A 14491-nucleotide genomic window follows, 5' to 3' on the forward strand; every position below is an offset into this window, starting at 1 on the left:
TATAGAAAATATGTCTAGATTCACTAAGGAAATTGCAGGTACTGGGCTCTTAATAGTTCTTTTTTTAAGTAACAGCAGATATGTAGACTGATAAGGTGTGGGTCCAAACTAGATTAAAAGACACTTTAAAAAGAAGAAACTATATCATTAATCCAGACACTAAAGGATTTATAAAATGTAATCATCCTTAATTGTTTTTGTTCTTTTGTTTTTTTAAACTTAAGTATTTTAAATACACAATTTTTCATATAGTAAGTGTCTCTGGATAAAACTAATGCAAGTTTACAATCTGCTCCCCTAAGACTGCAATGTGACCCTGGCCTCCCTCGTGCAGAATGTGTAGTCTGCTCAAAGTCCACTCATGGTCTCACTTATAAAGACAGTGCATTGGTTTCTTTGAAAACATTCTTAATGTAATGTTATTATAGAACAGAGAAGTTTTGCAAAAACGTGTAGAATTGTATTCAAGAACCTAATGTATGAAATTTAACATTATCACTAAAATGTTTTCCCACTTATAGTATCATTTCAAATATATGAGAAGAAACTATATAATTACCATTACAATTTCAAGAGCAGGAAGAATTCCCAATTTTGCCAAAGTTTTGAAGAATGCATCCCTGTTTTGAGGTTGTAAGGTTTGAGAAAATGCACAGAATTCCTTGAAAAAATTAACCTGTAATGTTAGAAATCACAGTTAGACGTTGACAAACATAATGTGAAAATAACTCTGTAATTAGATCTACTCCAGAGAACAGAATCCTGCTGGGCTTCTTCTTTGCAGAGTATCCTGGTTCTCCTAAATGGACAATTTTGTTCTTGAGTCACTGACATTAACTTCTGAAAGAAATCTCTCTCTCACACACACACAAACACACTCTTCTCTCTCTCTCTCTCTCTCTCTCTCTCTCTATATATATAGTTAAATAACTGTTCAGTCAGTTTAAAAACACATACATATATGCTTAGTTAGCTCAACAGAGATATATGCACAGTCTTAGAAAAAGCTTTTACATGTAACTTTGGATATACAAATGAATTGTAAACATGCTGTTTTGTATTCAGAGCAGTTTCAGAACAAATCTACACTAAATAAGCTGTGACTGGATCCCCAAGGAGTCCTCAAATAATGTTTCAGTTTAAAAAACTAGAAAAGATGCTAGTATAAAACATTAATTCTATAAATGAGAAAACAGAGTAGGATACTAATCAGTAATTAGATGAAATACGATTAATGATTTTAAGTTAAAAGTTTTTCATTACTTCTTAGAATCTCAAATATGAGGGAGTGCTGGTTGCCACTTAGTGGCAGGAAGCTGTACTGCAGTCCAGAGGCACAAGGTTCAAATCTACCAGATGCTCTGCTGGAGATGGAGGGACATTATCCTTCTCTATCAGTCAGATCCGATTTGATGGCACACACACAAAAAATAGTAAAATAAAATCAAAAAAGGAATCTCAAATATGTTTCTAGTGGTGAAAAACATGACAAAGCAGGTGGAAAATAGGAATATTTCCTCAAAACATGGACTGTTTCATAATAAAGTACTTAATACACATTCAAAAACAAACACACTTCCAAAAGAGCAAATGATTTATTCAGAAGCATTCTCCTTCAAATTTAAACAGAAGTTTATGTAAAACATCTACAAGCATTAAAATGTGCCAGTTTAAAGTTCTGTGACAGTATAAAATACTTTTATGATTACAGGATTAGTAAAGCATAGAAAAATTCACTTCATTGGACCTTTCTAAAATATAGACCACAACACATTTGAAAACTCTGGAAAAAAGGAATTTAAAGTTTAATGTAAATACACGTCTTCTAAAAAAGCCCAATCCCATTCCTGGTCATAGTAGGGAACAGCTCTCCTTCTGTTGGCAGCATGCCATAAGGTTTGGGCCCACCCCCAACTTTCCAGGGATGTTTCCTCTCTTTCAGTTGTTCTTAACTCTTTTGCATGGCCTGTCTTTCACCAACCTGTGCCTTACCTTAATTACTTCTTTCACTTGTTTTGCTAAATAAAAAAATAAAACAAAAACCAAATAGGAATAGCAGGGAAATTCTTCAACATAATTAAGAGCATATATACATATCAACAGCCAAAATTACACTCAGAAAGAGTAAAGGAATTTCCCTTGCAACTGCTACCAGACTAGAAAGCCTTCTTATCACTACTTTCAATGATGTATGAACAGTCTTAGAGGAATTATGGCAAAAAAATAACAAGTTATCAAATTAAGGAAGTAAAGCTACCTCTTTTTTGCAGATACAATCCTGTACTGAGAAAAATCTCAAAGATTTGGCAAGAAAATGATTGCATCTAAAGGAACCATTCAGCAAAGCAGCAGGGTTCAAGACCAACATTTAAAAAACCAGCTGAATTCCACTACAGTAAAAGAAAACACTGAAAATGAAGTAAAGAAAACAGGATCATATACAGCAGTCACTTAAAAGATTAAATACTTAGTTGACCAAGAGACACAAAAGACCTATACAAACAAAATGACAAAACACATTTAAAAGATAAGAAACTTACATAAATAGAAAAAAGTATACCATGTTGTTACCATTAAGTTGAGACTGCATTATATCTGTAGATGTCTTTGGGGAATACTATGAGTAAAGATAGGCACACCAAACTCTGTAAAAATGGTAGTCTTAGTATCAAAGAGATCCACAGGTATAATGCAATCCCAATGCAGATGCCACCAGCTTTTATTCCCAAGAGATGAAAAATATAATCATCAACATCATATGGAAAGAAAAGAAATCCTGGATAAGCAAAGTGATAGTGAAGAAGAAAAGAAAACAGGAGGCCATACACTTTCTGATCTCAAAACCTACCATACCACATGCTAGAATCGTAACTGCCTGATACTGGTACAGTGGCAGAATTCCCCAAGGAACAAAAAAACAGGACATGGGGGCCCAGAGCCATGTCTCTCTGAAGGGGCCAGCGGGAGTGAGAACAGTGCAGCCTCTTACAGTCCCAGAAGAGAAAGCAGAAAAAGAGCCCGTAGTCCAGCCCCACTGTCCTCTAGAGCAACACCAGCACCAAGAAGTTCATTTATTCATTGTTGACTCACAGACTTCACTCAGAGTTGTGGTACCAAGAATGGGGTTTATTAGAGGAAAAAAGATGGAGAGTGGGGGTGACCAAGAATATCACCCCAATGCAAATCCAGGTTTTAGCCCAGCAGTCCCAAGGCACAATTCCTCACACAGTCCAGACTCCAGTTTCAGTTCAGCAGCAAGGTTTACCTCAAAGAATTTATAAATCCGTTTCTCTTTAAGTATCCGTCAAGCACAGCAACATTTTTAACTGTGGCCTTCATCTCAGGGCTTCTCTGGTTATGCCACAGTTTCTCCACATCAATGCCAGTCTCCCCACCACCATCACCAGGGTCTTGCTCCACAGATAACACACACCAATGGAATAAGGATTAAATGGGAAAAGACTGCCTCTTTAACACAGGGTACTGGTAAAAAGGAACCTATCTGCAGTAAAGTAAAAGAAGATCCATACTTTACACTTTATTAAAATAAATTAACTCAAGTTGGGTCAAAGACTTAGGGGTAAAATCTTAACCTGCAAAGCTCATTGGAGAAAAAAACAGGAGCAAATTTTGGAGCCCTAATCTACAGCTTAAACAGTCTATCAAATATATAAAAGATGCACAATCAGCAGACAATAAAATAGAAAGTCAGTCCCTAAGTACAGGAAAAAAAAATTTCTCTAAGAGTAAAATGAGAATCTATGGACTAGAGAAGAAAAATTTGGCATTGATATATATGAAGAAATCCAGAAGATCACTAGCTTTTAGAGACACAAATCAAAACAGAAACGAGATTACCTCACCCCAGCATAACAGTAAAGTTCAGTAACACAGCAAACGTCAAATGATATTAAGTGTGCAGGGATCAGAACTCTCATACACTGCTTGTGAGAATATAAAACGGTGCAGTCACTGGGGAATGCAGTTTGGCATTTCCTTCTAACAGTTGAAAATTAAAACACTGTTTGACCCAGGTATTCTACTAGAAGGTTTATGTCATAAAGAATTGTAACACAAACATATATGCACACTCCTATTTACTACAGCATTATTCACACCAGCAAAGAGATGGAAACAACCAAGAACACTCAACAAGCAAATGCATAGAGAAACTATGGTCTGTTTACACAACAGAGAGTACCACTCAACATTGAAAAACAACAAAGATCATGTGAAACACTGAATAACACAGGTGATCTAGAGGATGCTGCTGAGAGAAGTCAGCCAGCCACAAAAGGACAATTACTGGAAATGATCACCTTTATAAAATGCTAAGAAAGGCTTAAAAACAGAAAGAATCATGTGTACAGGCAAGGGAAGGGACAACAGAGCAGTAGGGAGTAGAAAATTAAGAAACTACTATTCACTAAGTTGATGAAGAGCAAGACAATACCAAATGCGTGGATGACCAATTATTACGGAAACTGTAATGAAGGTTCTAGGAGAAAATACACGTGGATCGTGGGAAAAAGAACATGCTTTGTATACATTCACTTAAATTGTCACTTAAAAAGGCTGGAAAGAACCAATTAAGAGAGATTAATAAATTCAGTATTACAAGCTGTGTCCAAAACAAAAAAGACAAAAAAGCCATTAAAAGTAGGCGGAGGACATAAACAGACACGCCACCAAAGATGGTGGTTAAATGACCAAACACACAATAAGACATTCAGCAGCAGTAGTGCGTGATTAGATGACAGCCGGTTGTTTCTGTGCCAGCCCCACTAGCTCCGCTGTGCTTGAGCCCATCTTTGCTGCCAATGAATCAATCCGTCTTGGGGAGGGTCGACCTCTTCTCTGCTGATGCTCTACTTTGTCATGATGCCTTTCCCGAGGGACTGTAAAATCTCACCATCCTTGCTTTCAAGAAGCATTATGCCTCCAGGTCTTTCAAGACACATTTCTGTCTTGGAAGTCTATACTCATTCCATAGTCTCTGCCATCACCACACTGCAAATCAATTTCTTTAATCTTCCTTATTCACTTTCACAGGCATATGCAACAATGAAAATAATATGGCTCCACCAGGCACACTTTTCAGTCCCTGAATAACATGCTGGGCTCGTGAGCACTTTTCAAATAAAGTTTTGCAGCATATTTGACCAACGCAACAGGCCACTTAATTTCTTGACTGCTGGCTGCACGGGCACCAATTGTTGATTAAGTTAAATCATATTCTCGACAATTTCAATCCTATCTCCCTCTAATAGGTTGTTATTTACTGGTGCAGTTGTATGGAGTTTTGTTTTAGTTACAGTATGATCCATACTGAAGTGTTCTTTTTATTGAGTCTTCATTTTTCTCAAGCATGGGTGTTTCACCTGTGTAGTGGTTACAGGCTGTACCAAATCTCCAATGCTGACGCCGAGGATCTTCTGTATGTATAGTGCAGCTTCTTGGATTATTTGCTCAGCATACAGACTGAAAAAGCACAGTGAAAGCATGTAACACTGAGGCACACCTTTCCTCATTTAGCATCCCCTTTTTTTCTGTACAAATCACTGCTTCTTGGACTATGTTTAGGTGCCACACAAACGTAATTAAGTGTTCTGGAATTCCTATTCTTCACAATTACCTGTCCTTAAAAAAGTCTTATTGTCAGCTATATTTCATCATTTCTGCCTTTTGCACTAACCAATGAAGGGCTGAAAATCATCAAACTACAAAGAAATACTTTGCATCAATGCAACAGAATACAGAATCCAGAAAAGAACTCATCCACGTAAGGTCAACTAATCTTTAAATTGAAGACAAGAGAAGTCACTTCATCAATGATCATTAACTATTACATGCAAATCAAAACAAAGGGACATTTTCTTACCCCACTAACAACAGTCCAGTTCAATAGGGGGGTAAACAAAAAGTGAACTGCAGGAGAGGGTTAGACGTCGCACACGTTACTGGTAGGACTGGAAAACTGTCAAACTACTATATAAGGCACTTGCTTAGAAAGCTGACATTAAAAAGCCCATTTGACCCAGCAACCTTAGTGACTCTTTCATTGTGAGCTGGAAATGACTTAGCTGACCTTTCAGGAGGTTTTCTCTCTTGGAACAATGGGTGAATTTGTACCATCTACCTCTGAGATGGCAGCACAACTCCTTAACCACTAGGCCATCAGAGTTCCCTAGCAATTTTTTTACTAAGTTAGAAAAAAAAATCTTAACAGAAAGAAGAGCTGCCACATGAACAGCTATATGCACATACATGTTTATTACAGCATTACATACAAGGGCAAAAAGATGAAAACAACCCCAAGACACCATAACAGATGAGTGATGAACAAACTACAGTGCATTCACACACTAAAGAAGAATAGAGAATTCACAAAACACTGTATAACATGGATGATCTGAGGAAATTATGCTGAGAGAGTCATGAAAGAAAAATTACTGTGTAAGACCATTAGTATAAAAAGTTAAGGCAACTTCACGATTAACCAGGATGAGTAGGAAGAGTTAAGGCAGTAAAAATCAGAACATAATAAGCTGGGTGAAAGGAAAAGCAATATACAACTAGGGGCTGATCAGACATCATAATTAATGTATGATTGACTGAATGAGAAATATGATTTGTAACTCTCATTCAAGTCCCAATAAACAAAAAATTTAAAAATAAAGCACCAAAATAATTTTAAAAGTAGCTCATGTCAAAAGAGTTAGTACATTTTAGGAATCTGAATGTTAAGAGTCAATAATTACCAGTTCACGCCGTTTATCATCATCTGTAGCTTCATCTGTTAACTGGGCAAAAACTTCAGACAAAAACTTCTCATCTTCCTGCATGAGAAAAGATGGTAATTACCGGGAAATAGAGATGAAGACACACGATTACAATTATTTATGTGATTGATTTCTAACAAATGTAGCTGGAATCTCAATAGCATTTTAATTATATTACTTAAAATGCCAAGATATTAATGTAATAAAATTTAAAAACATAAATACACCATCCAGTGTTAAAATACTCTTTACCTCATTTAACTGTAATTTTTCCACAATAAAAAAAAATTAGTTACAAATCATGCATGAACACATATATTAACTTTGAGAGATATTTACCCTTAAATTTGATCACAAAACGCCCCCCGCAAAAATTGTCAAGAGATTCTACTTTCACTTCATAGCCTATTAGAAAGACCGAGAAGGGTTCTAAAAGGGTGGATAAGACTGGCAGTAGATGAATACGAAAACTCGAGATCTCCTAAGGTCATTAGGTATAGTGCTACATGCTCCAGTTGTCCACTAGCATGTAACTCAATGACAAAGCCCTACAACACTCAATGTTCATACTGGTGACTCTTAAGTATATTAACAGATCCTAACAGAAAAGCCTAAGATGCTGCCATCATGTGGATTTTAACCCACAGCAAGCCAATTGATAAAAAAAAGAGCAGAACTGCCTGTATGCAAGGCAGTAATCTTTACAGATACAAAGCAGCACACGACTCCCATCACCAGCTGAGTTCCTGATGAGCTCAATTCGCTGGCCCTTAGCAACTGGGCACTTAAAAAAAAAAGGTTCATCTTCTTAAGCATTGTTTAGGAAGCTCTGGTGGTCCACAGAGGGTGTGCTACTAACCAAAGGTGCTAACCACCTCTCTGGTGGTTTAAATCCACCTGCTGCTCTGCGGGAGAAAGATGGACAACTTAAAACCTCCGAAAAACAACAGTCAGGCCAAAGGCCAAAACTTGAAGGAAATGAATCTGAGATTTTTATTGAAGCACTGTTTAAAGGGAGAAATTAAAAAAATGCGGAGTATGAACTGAACAATTATATTTAATATGAATTGTGTGAATAAAGATAAGGAATACACATCGAAATGTTAATTGTGGTTCTCTGTAGGTAACAAATTACTTTAACTCATCTCTATTTTATAATTTCCACAAGAATGGGTTATAAACAAAATACTAACATAAATACAGAAATTCCCTCTAGAGTTTTCCATCAAAACTAGCTTTAAAAATTATGTTGTCAAACCTCATAATCGTCAAATTCCACTTTCATGAAATGCAATTTCTCTTAAGTTTAATTACATTTCTAAGAATGATTGTAGCAGTAATGCCTACCTAGAAGCTGAACAGTAGAATCAAACAATAACATGTGAAGGACATATACTCCATATACCTGTACTTTTCTGACTGTGGAGCATCCATGAAATACTATCTATCTCTTAATCACTTTTCGAAATTAGGTGAAAAAAAAAAATGAAGGAAAAAAAAGAAGAAGAATGAAAACCACCCAGTACAATCACGGAGAATCACACAGGCTCTCCTACTCAATATCAAGTGAAGCCACTCAGGGAAAGCCCTGAGCGAGCCCAAGCCTTTCACCTGTCCCACTCGGAACGGCCTGTGCCTGGCTGACTTCTCCTAGAGCCTGAGCCACCCCTCTTCAGAGGGACTGGACTGCAAATGCAGGGGAGGTTTTCATTTACCCTTGAAATGGGCTTTTTCCACACAGTCTCAATATTGTAGCTTTGGGCGGGTCCCAATTCACCTCCATTCATGTCTTTTACAAGTTTCATGTTGCTTCAAGTCTCCCTGACCAGTCTTCCTCTTTTTTGTCTGAGGTTGTTATAACTTTTTTATTCTGAGTATTTTCTACGGAAAACAGCTTTTAATTCCTTGGTAAATGCAACTTCTCATTTAAATTGTTACCAGTTTCACTATTTGTGAGTTTACCACTACATAAAGTACTACTACATAGCTATCAGGGGAAAACTTTCAGGTACAGTAACTTTTTCTATTTTCTGAAAAAGCAATATTCTGATAAGCCTACTTGGAAAACAACTGTTTAATGGTTTACAGCCCATAATAAATGAAGTTGCAGTGTTAGCCTCCAAGTCTTATCTCTCAGGTAATCAAACTAGTCTTTTTACACCATTTCAGCTTTTCCATGTTGCTTTAAGAGCTTACATTTAAATTTTTTTAAAAAAAAAAATATTAGTTATATAAATAAAATTTTGTGTCAATGCCCTTTTTGGATAACATAATAGATTCTGAGATACACAGAGATTGCTTCTAAAATTCTGAATCAAATTATTTTCTTTGCAATAATGTGCGAACACAAAACCATAAATATAATTAACCAACCAACCAACCTAGACTCTAATTATTCTTCTCAGAATCGTATGAAAACAGCAATTTAGAATTAAATCAGATTGTCTAGTTCAATTTTAAATTTCATGGCCCAAAGAACAGGTTTAGTTAAAATTACATAGCTAGGTAGTGACAGAGATGAATTTAACATTTGACGTTACGTGTGGTGGAGATAAAACCAACTCAAAGCTGAACCTCTAAAGGGTTTTGCGAGGCTTGAACAAAGGGAGACTGGCCATCTCTCCCTCTCTCCCCTTGCCTCGATTTTCACTGGAAATCATCTCATCTTTGGGTTGGCAGTTCAGCTTCTTACCCACAAGGCCATAAGGGCACCCTAGGATTCAGCATTTAGATCTCTCATATATAAAAGTTTTCTCCCATCAATTTAACTTTAGGCGAGGTTTCTAAATAGTTAAAGAATTGCTGTTGTTGTGTACCAAAGAGTTGGAAATGACCCATACATAGCTGACCCTCAGGCGGATTTTCAGAGGCTATTACTGCCCATCCTTCTCCCATCGAGAAGCTGGTGGCCTTGAGCCACGTGTTTTCGGGATTGCAGCACACCTTCTTGCCACTAGGCCACCAGAATTCCCTTAAGAGTTATTAATCAAACTAATTTGGAAAATAATTTCTAACATATTTAAAAAATTAAATACTTTAATCCATCAACTCCAACAATCTGAAAACAAATAAAAACTCCCAGTTTCCAGAAGAATAAAGATTAGAGTAGAAATAAATTATGTAGAAAACTGTAGGAAGAACAAACAAGATTACAAATTGGTTCTTTAACATGAATAATGAAATGAAACAGAACCAACGGGACTAAAAATAATATAATACCATGAGGAATTAATTCTAACAAATTAAGAACAAAAAGAAAACAGACAAGTTTCTAGATATCCAAACACATTCTGAGGTAGATAATTTAAAGGATTCAAGTAAAAAAAAAAAAAATAAATGACAAAACCAAAGAAAAGAAGACATTGAACAGGACATAAAACATCCTTCTACAAATAGTCTCGTTCAGATGGCTTCCATGTCACTTCTAGAATTCAGAGAACTGGCATCAATTCTACTCCATGTCTTACAGAACATGGAAAAGGACAGAACACTCAAAAATTCATTCATGAGGCAAGTATAAATTGGATATCAAAATCAAGCGAAGCCATAACTGAAACAGGAAAACTACAGACCAATCCCTCATGAACAGAGATGCAAAAATTCCAAGCAAATTCTTAACTAACAGATTTCAACATTACATTAACAACCTGAAAAACCAAAACCCATCATGATCAAGCAGATCAACGTAATCTGCTATATAAATAAAACAAAGGAAAACAATTCATGACCAACAAGTAACATCATGACAAAAAAAAAAAATTCACATCAACAACATCATTTTACTTGGATTCACAACTGACATCCATGGTAGCAGCAGCAAAAATTTTTAAAAAACTGCTGTCAAGGATCTCTTGAAAAGTGCCATATATGTCGGTTTAAAGACTTAGTTGCACCTGACCCAAGGCATAGCATTTTCCATTATTTTAGAGTATATGAAAGTTGGACAGTGAACAAGGAAAATGGAAGAATCTAGTCCTCTGAACTGTGGTATCTGATCGTCAATAATGACCCTGAAAGTCATGAGGATGGTGTAGGAAAGGGCAAGATTTTCATGTGTTGTTCACAGGGTCTCTTTAAGTCCTAGTCAGCTCAGTAACACTAGTAACTTCACATGGAAAGGAAAGAGTCTGGATAAGCAAACATTTTTCATGAAAAACAAAAAGAAGTCCCACTCTTGATTTTTTGACATTGTTATGCAGTCGTGGTGGTTCACAAAGCTTGGTTCTGGTGCAATTATACTCAAAGATCAATGAAACAGAATCAAGAAACCAGGAATAATGTCATCCACTTATGTACACTAGTTTTGACAAAGGTCCACAAAATAGTAAATGAAAAAATAATCTACGACAAAACAGTGTGAGCAAAACCAGGTGTCCATTTGCAAAAATATGATGTAAGAGCCCTACCCTCATAACATCATATACAAAAATGAATTCTAAGAAGGCATAGATCTTTAAAAAAAAGATATAGATCTAAATGTATAAAACTATAAAGATCATCAAAGGAAAAAAAATAGGGGCAAATTCAGAGGCCCAATTTATGGAGTAAACAGACTTACCAATCACAACCAAAACCTAAACAGCAAAGGACAAGTTAAATTACTCTGATCTTCTAAAAAAGCAAATGCTTAGGTGATAAAAAACTTCTCACAAAGAGTGAAAATAAAACATACAAACTGAGGAAAAATATTTAGCCAATAAATATTAGACAAGAGACTAATATATAAATCAATTAAATGTGAAGAAGACCTACAAAATACCTCACTGAAGGCTTTCAGGCAGTCAATCCTTCAGAAGCCTCTACTGTTGTTAGGTGCCAGTAAGTGGATGACAATTCATGGTAACCCTAGAACTAACAGATGTGAGCCTTTTCCCTATCTGGACCATTCTCACCATGGATAGGCTCAGCTCTGTATTATCACCGTGTTGTGTACCCTCGAGCCACAATGTCTCAAAGCTGCCTCTCCAGCAGGTTTGTAGAGGCTATCAACTGAGGAGACCACTCATCTTTTCCCCTGTGAAGCAGCTGGTGGATTTAAACTATCTGCCTTGATGCTGGCAGTGTAATTCCTTAGACCTCAGCCTCCAGAGCTCCCCATTACAGTCACTGTAGAGAGACTCAAATCCACCAACAGTGAGATACCATCTCACCTCAGCAAAGATAGTAAAGTTCACGAAGACATAAAACAGCAAATGCTGGTGAGGATGTAGGAGTGTGCAACTCTCATTATGATGCTGGTGTGACTGTGGAATGGCTCAAATGCTGGGAAAAGCGGTTATGCTGTTGTCAGGTGCCACTGAGCTATGACTAAAATGATAGTATGAAAATGGTATAGGGTTTCCTTAAACAGTTGGAAGTAGAAATACTATTTGATTCAGCAATCTATTACTAGCTATAGATCCTAAAGATGTGCTGCTCAAGATAAATGAATAAAGCAACTAAAGTGCACACATCCCAATGAAGTACCATGCAATGCTAAAGATTATTCATAGACTGTAGACCGTCAAAGAACCTAGAGGAAAATACTCAGCAAAATACTTCACACATAAAAGGATAAATACTGGTAAGAGTTCACTCTTCTAAAAAAGGTAAAAGTATACAAAGTCTTAAATTTCATTACTTTATGGTTGCTAGTGATGGATGAAGAGGATAAAAATGATGGACAATTAAAAGGAAGTCACTGAGGATATACGCTAATAACAACAGATCAACTGAGTATTTTCACTATACAAGCACTGCATTTTGATAATACTTTTCTGTGTTTAAACACATGTGTCTAACTGTATTTTTATACTGCCTGAATACTCAGATTTTTAAAGAGTTAGGAACCAAACACACAAACAGGAATGGAACAACTCTAATGAAGATGAGGATGGGGAGAAATTAAACACCAGCAGCAGCAACAAAACAAGCAATCCTATCACAGCTGGTTTTGTTCTCTTTAAGGAACCTGAAGATTTTATACATTTAGTTAGCAGTTAAGAGAAAAGGTTCAAAACCTTCTTTTTCAATATCAATAGCCTGAGATCTTAAATAAATAAATACATAAATAAATAATGGATATGTTCTAAGCACAACTTTTCTCCATGGAGTAGCAGAAATTAACATAAGGTGTTCAAGTGTCAACATTGAAGAATCCTTTAATATCAGATTTATTAAGTTTTAGGGAAGAAACCTCCTGCTCTCAAATGATCGTTTTTTTGTAGCTGTTTGCATCAAAATAACTTGATTTTACTGACTTTTAAGAGCATACAGAACATTTTTTGTGTATTTCTCAATTATTAGTACAAGAAATTCAGCTCTGAAATTTGCTAGAAAATTCAGGTTAGCAAAGTTTCCTATCATGGTGTTAACAGATGTCAGTTCCTATTAGGACACACAGCAGGAACCAGTGATTTGGGCACATGATTTTATGTAATTTCTTGGTTACTGAGACGAGACGGGACTTTCTGGTGGCTAGTGTAAAGAGCTGTGCTGCTAAGCCCTGGGCAGTCAGTTTCAATAAACCAGCTGCACTTAGGGAGAAAGACGGGCACTCTCCTTCCCTGTGATTTACTACCTCCGAAAACCTGTTGCAGGGGCAGCGATGGGTTGAATCCGATATGATGACATATACCAACAATAAGTGGACAGTTGTGCTCTCAATCCAAAGGCAACTCTCTCTGGGAGAAAAATGAGTCATCACCTCTTGTACGATTTACAGCCTCAAAAAAATCCTCTAGAGGGTCAGCTAAGAGTCAATTCCAAATCTACAGATAAACTATGGGAGAAAACTGTATTATCTCAAAGAGCCCTGGTAGTGCTGCAGGTTAGGCACGGAATGCTTGAAAAGGCCAGTGTTCTAAACCCATACACCAACTGCTCCATGGCATAAACAAGACACTGTCTGCTTCCACAAAGATTTACACTCTAGGAAAATTTGTGGGATTGGGTTGCTATGAGTCAGAACAGACCCAAGGGGAGTGAGTTTGCTTTTTTGGTTTTCACTACCTTACTCTGGTGCAGTCAAATGAATCCCTACCTATTTGCCTGCTCTTTATCAGTCTTGGCAGGCACTGGTTAATGGTAATTTAAGAATCCACCTAGATGAAGACAGAGAAGCAGAAGGGTATACGGCAGCACCCAGCATTTACTCAATTTCTTCCTGAAACACCTTGGAATTGAACTTCAGGAAATGAAGCCGCAGAGGCCACCAGTCAATTTTTTTTTCCTTGGGGGCTGAGTTGGTGCTATCAGCCAATTTTCATTCTTTTTCTTCTTATAACATTGTTGAAAACATAATACAGAATCACTGCTGCCACCCAGGGAGTGGAAAGCCCTATGCAAGAAGGACACTGTCTTAAGATTTACATATTAAGTAATCCAAGGCATCAGAATATCTCATAAACTGTACCTTCCGGGCCAGATTTTCAAAAAGTCAACATTTGAGAGCACTGGTCTGTACAATGTTGTGCTGCAAACAAATGTCTGCATCTGATTACTAAATTTTATTAGCAGCTTTAGAATCACACTAAGCACAAAAACATACAAATCATCTAGCAAAATTTTTTCTAAATACAAAAGGCAAAAACGATTTAATATAATGCACTTGGAACATTCTCTTAAGTTAAAAGCAGTCATTTGAAAACTGTATCTGAGTTTTTGTCACTGAATCCTTTGTTGTTGTGTTGTTATGTGCCGTCGAGTCGTTTCCGACTCATAGTGACCCT

At 36.6% G+C, this 14491-nt stretch overlaps 1 protein-coding gene across 2 annotated transcripts in view; it reads right to left on the reverse strand.

Moving 5' to 3' along the window:
- SMEK2 (SMEK homolog 2, suppressor of mek1 (Dictyostelium)) overlaps nucleotides 1-14491 on the reverse strand; it is a 68344-nt gene that overhangs the window by 20188 nt on the left and 33665 nt on the right. For both annotated transcript variants that reach the window (XM_006880934.1, XM_006880935.1), the window contains exons 5-6: nucleotides 6762-6839; nucleotides 560-676 (exon numbers count right to left, since the gene is read on the reverse strand). In XM_006880934.1, coding sequence (XP_006880996.1) covers nucleotides 560-676; nucleotides 6762-6839 — 195 coding nt within the window. The remainder of the gene's footprint in view (nucleotides 1-559; nucleotides 677-6761; nucleotides 6840-14491) is intronic.

The sequence above is a fragment of the Elephantulus edwardii genome, unplaced genomic scaffold, assembly GCF_000299155.1.
Source record: "Elephantulus edwardii isolate Elephantulus edwardi_28Jun2011 unplaced genomic scaffold, EleEdw1.0 scaffold00011, whole genome shotgun sequence".
In the NCBI taxonomy this organism is placed as follows: domain Eukaryota; kingdom Metazoa; phylum Chordata; class Mammalia; order Macroscelidea; family Macroscelididae; genus Elephantulus; species Elephantulus edwardii.